This window comes from Orycteropus afer, unplaced genomic scaffold (assembly GCF_000298275.1).
Source record: "Orycteropus afer afer isolate SDZICR_OR568_19922 unplaced genomic scaffold, OryAfe1.0 scaffold00002, whole genome shotgun sequence".
Taxonomy (NCBI): domain Eukaryota; kingdom Metazoa; phylum Chordata; class Mammalia; order Tubulidentata; family Orycteropodidae; genus Orycteropus; species Orycteropus afer.
Genome location: NW_006921589.1, coordinates 30,148,904 through 30,156,581, shown reverse-complemented (window position 1 = coordinate 30,156,581; position 7,678 = coordinate 30,148,904). Strand labels below are relative to the sequence as shown.

Below are 7,678 nucleotides of genomic sequence, written 5' to 3'. Positions count from 1 at the left end.
GAGAAAGAAGGTCTGCTTATGCACAGGGAGACAGCTCAGGGGGCAGGAGTGCATGTAGAGATGGACACTGGGAAGAGGTAACTATGGGGAGGAAGTGGAAGGGGAGCTGTTGCATTGTGGTAAACTGTCATCAATGTCATGAGACAAAGTGTATGTGAACTGCTGTATGGAAAGTGAATTTGTACTGCAAATCTTCACCCAAATCACAATTAAAAAAAAAAGAAAGAAATGATGAAGTGAAAGTGGTGAACAGAAGATTTCAAAGGGCAGTTAGACAAGACAAAGTAAAGTATTACAATGAACTGTACAAAGATCTGGAGTTGGAAAACCAAAAGGGAAGAACATGCTTGGCATTTCACAAGTGGAAAGAACTGAAGAAAGAAGTCAAGCATCAAGTTGCAATACTGAAAGATGTTATGGGCAAAGTATTGAACAATACAGGAAGCATCAAGGGAAGATGTAAGGAATACACCAGAGTAACTGTACCAAAAAAGAAATGGTCAATGTTCAACCATTTCTGGAGGCAGCATATGATCAAGAACCAATGTTATAAAGAAAGAAGCTCAAAATGCACTGAAGGCATTGGTGTAAAGCAAGGCTTCAGATCAGAAACTGACAGGATGTCACCTGAAATGTTTCAACTAACAGTGGAAGCACTCACTCATCCATGCCAAGAAATCTAGGAGACAGGTACCTGGCCAACTGACTGGAAGAGATCTATATTTGTGCCCATTCCAAAGAAAGGTGATCCAACAGAATGCGGAAACTATCAAACAATATCATTAACATCACATGCAATAAAATTTTGCTGAAGATAATTTAAAAATGGTTGCAGTAGTATATCAACAGGGAACTGCTGGAAATTAAAGTCAGATTCAGAAAAGGATGTTGAAGGAGGTATATCATTGCTGACATAAGATCTTTACTGAAAGCAGAGAATACCAGAAAGATGTTCACCTGTGTTTTACTGACGATGCAAAGGCATTTTGTGTGTCATAACACATTATGGGAAACATTGTGAAAATAGAAATTCCAGAACACTTAACTGTACTCATGAAGAACCTATAGACCAAGAGGCAGTCATTTGAATAGAACATGTAAATACCACATGGTTTAATATCAGGAAAGGTATATATTAGGGTTGTATCCTTTCATCATACTTATTCAATCTGTATGCTGAGCAAATAATCCAAGAGGCTGGACTGCATGAGGAATGCAGCATCAGGATTGGAGGAAGACTCATTAACAACCTGTGATACGCAGATGACACAACCTTGTTTGCTGAAAGTAAAGATGACTTGAAGCACTTACTGATGAAGATCAAAGACTTCAGTATGAATTACACCTCAACATAAACAAAACAAAAATCCTCACCACTAAACTAACAAGCAACGGCATGATAAATGGAAAAAATACTGAAGTTCTCAAGGTTCCAATTTACTTGGATGCACAATCAACAGCCATGGCAGCAGCAGTCAAGAAGTCAATGATGTACAGCACTGGGCAAATCTGCTGCAAAAAACCTCCTGAATGTGTTAAAAAGCAAAAGTGCCTCCTTGAGGACTAAACTGTATATTACCCAAGCCATGGTATTTTCAATCCCCTCATATGCATGCAAACACTGGAAAATGAGTAAGGAAAACCAATGGAGAATTGATGGTTTTGAATTACAGTACTGGCATAGCATACTGTATTACTGTGGACTTCTAGAAGAATGAACAAATTTGTCTTAGAAGTACAACTAGAATGCTCCTTAGAAGTAAAGATGGTAAGACTTCATCTCATGTACTGTGGACATGTTATCAGGAAGGGCCAGTCCCTAGAGAAGGATAGCATACTTGATGAAGTTGAGTGTCAGTGAAAAAGAGGAAGAGTGGCTGCAAGCATGAGCTCAAACACAGCAGAATTACGACCATGCTTTGTTGTGCTGTAGATAGGGTCGCTATGAGGTAGAACTGACACAACAGCACCTAACAAAAACAAGCTTGCTTCAGTTTTTTTGATTTGTATCAGAACAGACTACACACAGGAAAAAAATGTGTCGAACCAAGTTCACGGTTTGTTAGATCACTTTCTATCCCACTCTAGGCAACACAAAGGAGAACAGGCTGGATAGATTAAGACTTTAACCCTTTTCCCTACTTTATTTCTGGTTTAATCTCCAAACCTTATACACAATGTAACTCTGACCTTAAAGTCTTATATTATACTACTGTATACTGGCATTCTTGCCCCAAAATACCACATATGAAGGTAGACTTTTTTGGGGGAACCTGCTCCCTGAGGGAACTGCCATCTTCTCCCCTAGGGTCTCCCTGCCTCCTGCTTAAATGCTAGGCCCTGATACCAAATGGACTCCTTTTGAGAGAGGGACTTTTTACCTTTTATTTTATATGTTCTTATTGTTTGAACTTTCATAGTGAGTATATTTTACAGATGGAAAGATACACACACACACACACGTATTAAAAGATCCTTAATGATGAATTTATAATCAGTCTTCATAATCCTGACCCAGCTCAAAATTAATCTGACTGGAAAGAAGAAATATCAACATATAAAACACATAATAACCAAAAGAGTATATCCTTGATAAAAATATTGCCCATTTTCCAGCAAGTAATCTAAAAGTCATAAAAGAGCACATAAGATGTCCATACTAAATATAATTCTGAGGTAGCAGAAGGTAGAAATTGTTTTTCAAGTTTTTATAGAATATATATCACTTTAAAGTTTCATTTTAAATAAACCAAAGTCTATTCCTTAGATACACGTAATTTGCTAACTCTTTACAAACAATACAACTCAAGTTTATCTCCAAACTACCATATGTAATTTATTTTGTTTCCACTGACCTGGAGAAAAGCTAGGCAGCTATCTTTTGAAACTATATATCCAACAAGAATCTAATAACCAAAATATATATCAAACTTTGACAACTTAACAATAAAAAGACAAATAACCCAGTCATGAAATCAGCAAAGGACATGAACAGACATTTCTCCAAAGAAGGCATTCAAATGGCCACGACACGCATGAAAAGATGCTTAGAATCTTTAGCCATGAGAGATGCAAATTGAAACCACAATAAGATACCATTACACTCCCTTTTGGATGGCTGTTATAAACAAAACAGAAAATAGCAAATGTTGATGAGGATGTGAGGAAACGGAAACTTGTAACTGTTGGTGGTGGTAATTTAATATGGCACAGCTTCTGGGGAAAACAGCATGGCAGTTCCTCAAAAAATAAAAGAACTATCATATGACCTGGGAATTACATATAGATAAAGAAGCTGTGGTGGCATAGTGCCTAAGGCATTTGACTGCTAACTAGAAGGCTGGTGGTTCAAACCCACCAGCCACTCCTCAGAAGGAAAACTGGACAACCTACTTCTGTAAAGATTTACCACCTTAGAAACCCAAAGGCAGTGCTATGAGTCAGAATCAACTTGATGACAGTGAGTTTGGTTTATACATATATGTATACAAATACATATGTATATATGTGTATGTGTGTGTATATATATATACACACACACACGTAGATATATTTATGTGTATATACACACACACACACACATATGTAATTCCTGAGATATATATATATCCCCAAAAGACTTGAAAGCAGATACTCAAAAGGAGATTTGTATACGAATATTCATTGCAGCACTGTTCACAATAGCCAAAATGTGGAAACAACCTAAATGCCCATCAACAGATGAATGGATAAACAAAATGTGGTACATAACATACAGTGGAAAACTACTCAGCTAATAGGAAGAATGTAGTCTTGGTACATGCTATAGTATGAATGGAGCTTGAAGACATTACGCTGAGAGAAATAAGTCAATCATATAAGGGCAACTATTGAATGACCTCAGTTATGTAAAAAGACAAGAGAAATGTATACAGGCCAAAGTTTAGTAGTGGTAACTAGGGGCAGGACAGAAGGGGAAAAGGGGGGTCAATGGCATTAGAAAAAGAGCATTGATTACAATTGCTGCCAATAAGCTACATACCTGTAAAAAGGTGAATTGGCCAAAGTTCTGTGATAGATATATTTACAAAAATAACAACAAAAAAAGAACACCTGCTGAGCCTGTTTACATACAACCAAACATCTCATGGGATTGGGTTCCTTGGTTTAGAGGTTTAGGGTAATGGTTTCATGGGTTATCTTAGTTAATTGGCCTAATAATGCATTTAGCCCTTCTGTTCTACCTCCTAGTTGTGTAGTGCCTGGGGTCCTAAAAACTTGCAGCTTGCAAGTCGCCTCCCAGGCATAACAACTGGCCCCTATTCACCTGGAACAACAGAAGAAGAAAGAAGATTAGGAATAGGAGGATGATATGGAATGTGTGGTTAATTGCCTCTATGAATAACTTCTACCTTTGCCATGAGACAAGAGGAACTGTATGGTGCCCAGCTACCATTACTGAACACTTTGATCAAAGGGTCTATAGAAGAATCCTTATCAAAAGGAGGGAAATGCAGAACAGAACTTCAAATTCTTATGAACTCTAGACCTTCTGGCGCCATGGAGGGTGGATTAACCTCTGAAACTATCACCCTGAGACAATCTTTAAACCTTAACCAAAAATATCCTCTGAAGTCATCCTGAAACCAACAATAAGCAGCTCAACTACTTAAAAAAGGTCTGCCTTGAACATTATCAGGGGCTCTGGTGGCGCAGTGCCTAAAGCATTTGACTGCTAACCAGAAGGCTGGTGGTTCAAACCCACCAACCGCTCCACAGAAGAAAGGGGGGAAAATCTGCTTCTGTAAAGATTTACCACCTGAGAAACTCAATGGGGTCACTATGAGTCAGAATTTACTCGATGGCAGTGAATTTGGTTTGTTTTTGAGCACTATGCTCTTTAAAAACTATATGAGATCAAATTGACAACAGCAAGATTAGATAGGAACCTTAGGAGGCAGTGAATTTATGTCATTGAAGGAGGAACAACTCAGAAAAGGAGGTTAAGAATGGCTGCACACCTCAAAGAATATAATCAGTGTTCCTAAACTGTACATGTAGCAACTGTTGAATTGGTGTATGTTTTGCTCTGCATATTCTCAACAATAAAAACAACAAAATAAATAAAATTTAAAGGAAAAAACAAGCTAGACACATGGCTACATACCAAGATTTATTGACTGATCGAATTTTAATCTAAAGAACTAAATCAACAGGGAAAAAATTATATCAAGTATGAATTTTAAATTTTTTGCAATCCCCTAACCAATGTTTGACAGTTTTTTCCTTTAGTTTTGATTATTCATTAATAGATTATTTCACCCTGTATCAGTGAACACTGTAAACACAAGCCTACTAGAAAAGCTGACTTTATTTTGCCCCCACTGATTTTCTTCTTTCTTGTTCCTACCTTATGACTGACTAGTCATCTCCTCGATGACAAGTAATGTATTATTCACCTTCACCAAACTCAGCTTTTGCTAAACTTACTGCATCACAAATCCATTCCCCCACCCTCACCCCCCCGAGACCCAGAAAAAGTTCACTTTTTAAAAATCTGATGACATATCATATCATATTCTCTGAACCACTCCATGAGGAAAGCAGAACAAGTTCTAATGTTCCATTTTACTTATGAGAAATTATGTTCAGAGAGGTAACATAATTCATTTAAAGGCCCACAGGTGGTAAATGGTTTTAACCTCTTTCCCTGCTTTATTTCTGCTTTGCTCACCAAATCTTATTGTCAACTGAACTCCCACCCTACAGTTTTATCTTACACCACTGAATACTGGTATCCTGGGCCATTAATACCATTAGATATCATTTGAAGTGTGTGTGCTGGGGAAGGGAGGATCTAGAAGCAAGTTCTCTGATTTCAAGGCTAGTATTCTTCCCACTACACCTCACTGACTCTTTGATAATAAAATGCATAAACCCAGAAGATTATTATAACCTACTGAAAACTAGAGTCTTGGAGGCCTACAATGGGGATATCAGTGTTTTTCTTCATAAATTGTTATTCTAAAATAAGCATGCATTAAAAAGCAATTATCAGTTTAATAACGATATGACTTTGCAAATTGTCACCAATTAAAAATCATACTTAGAATTTTTTCATCAGTGAAACGACTAACATTAATTCAAAGACTTGTAAATAGTCACACGAACACAAAAAACCAAAGAACAAAAAACTAAATCTCAATTGTCTTTGTGCCACTGACATATCTAGTAATATACTCTTACTGTAGTATAATTTTTAAACTTAACCCAGGGGTATCTTTCACAAATTTTAAAAATGGAATTTTTAAGTGTAGAATAAGAAAGTAGTATCATTTCCCCTGTACAAAGCCTCATAAATACTAAAATACCCGGAAAAAAGTTCCATCTGTTTACCTCAGTAATTGGTTGTCCCTGATGTGTCAAATCCAGTTCTTGAGGGCGTGTTACTTTATCCATATCCAAAGAGTCCATACTAGAGGCTGCGGAGGTGACGCTGGAACGGGAGGAGCTGCTGAGAGAGCGCACGCCAGCGTCACTCACGGTGCCTGCGGATGCTGTTCTTCTGTGCTGGTTGCTTACTAAGGCCTTGGTCTCTTCCAGCACTGACTGCTGAGCAGCCTCATCCATGCTCAGAGAGGCCTGTTCTAACTGTGCAGTGATGTCATCCAGAGAGTAGTTGGCATGTGAAGGTTTAGTGATCCTATTAGACGAAGAAGACAATCCTTTCAAGGTGCCATGTTTTGATGTATGCCGACTAGTAGATAATTTCTGAGTAGCTTTTGTTTCTGTGATTTGACGCTTACTATTTCCTGAACCGATACTGCTGAGCTCCTGCTCTATAGAGCAAAGATCGGCCATCAGGGCATCCAGATCCACAGTCTCTCCCTGATTCAGAGCTTCTGCAATGAAAATACATGCTTCTGGAACACACTGAATCAAAACTTACACATTCTATTATAAATCAGTTACTAAACGCAAGGAAAGAAGAAAAAGATTTTAGGCCATTGGGTAAAAAGCCAATCAAATAAAGTATTTGTAACAGTTTTGTTATTTGCTTTAAATTCCAAGAGACATTTTTAGAAGGAAACAGTTCATCTTTTTTAAGTGCTATTGTCATCAAAGAAAAATAAATAATGAGTTGAAAGACCAAAAAAAATGCAAAAATCTTTTACTGTTCCCTGGTTTTACCTGCCCCCACCCCAATGCAACATTTACCAGAACCTTTAATAAGCTGTGGATATGATCATTGGCCTGGTAGAGATGTTAGGACTGAAAGAAGTGAAGGCATAAAAAGAGAAGTGTAAAGAAAAATTAGACTGGACTGTCAACTCCAAACACTATAAAGCTGACTAGGTAAGAGTGTGTGAAATAAAGGCCACAGGGTTGATTTTAAAATTACTAACAATTTCACTGGACTTTAAACCCAGTGAAAAAAACAATACAAATACATTTGTTAGCAGTTCCAACTAAATCTATACTTTGTCAATTATTATAAATCAAGTAGAAAAATATTTCAGTTTTTAAATTTTTTTTCTGTAATAATTCAAGTTAGTAATATAATGCATAAATCAAGAAATATAGAAATCCAGCAAAAAATATGCACATAGTTTTTATCTTGAGCTATTGGGAACTATGGGAGCTCTGGTAGCATAGTGCGTAAGGCACTTGACTGCTAACCAGAAGGCTGGCGGTTCAA

General features: G+C 37.3%; 1 protein-coding gene across 1 annotated transcript in view; it reads right to left on the bottom strand.

The window, feature by feature from the left end:
* Positions 1 to 7,678, bottom strand: part of RAPH1 (Ras association (RalGDS/AF-6) and pleckstrin homology domains 1) — a 73,485-nt gene that overhangs the window by 57,305 nt on the left and 8,502 nt on the right. The window contains exon 3 of the mRNA XM_007936020.1: positions 6,376 to 6,881. Coding sequence (XP_007934211.1) covers positions 6,376 to 6,881 — 506 coding nt within the window. The remainder of the gene's footprint in view (positions 1 to 6,375; positions 6,882 to 7,678) is intronic.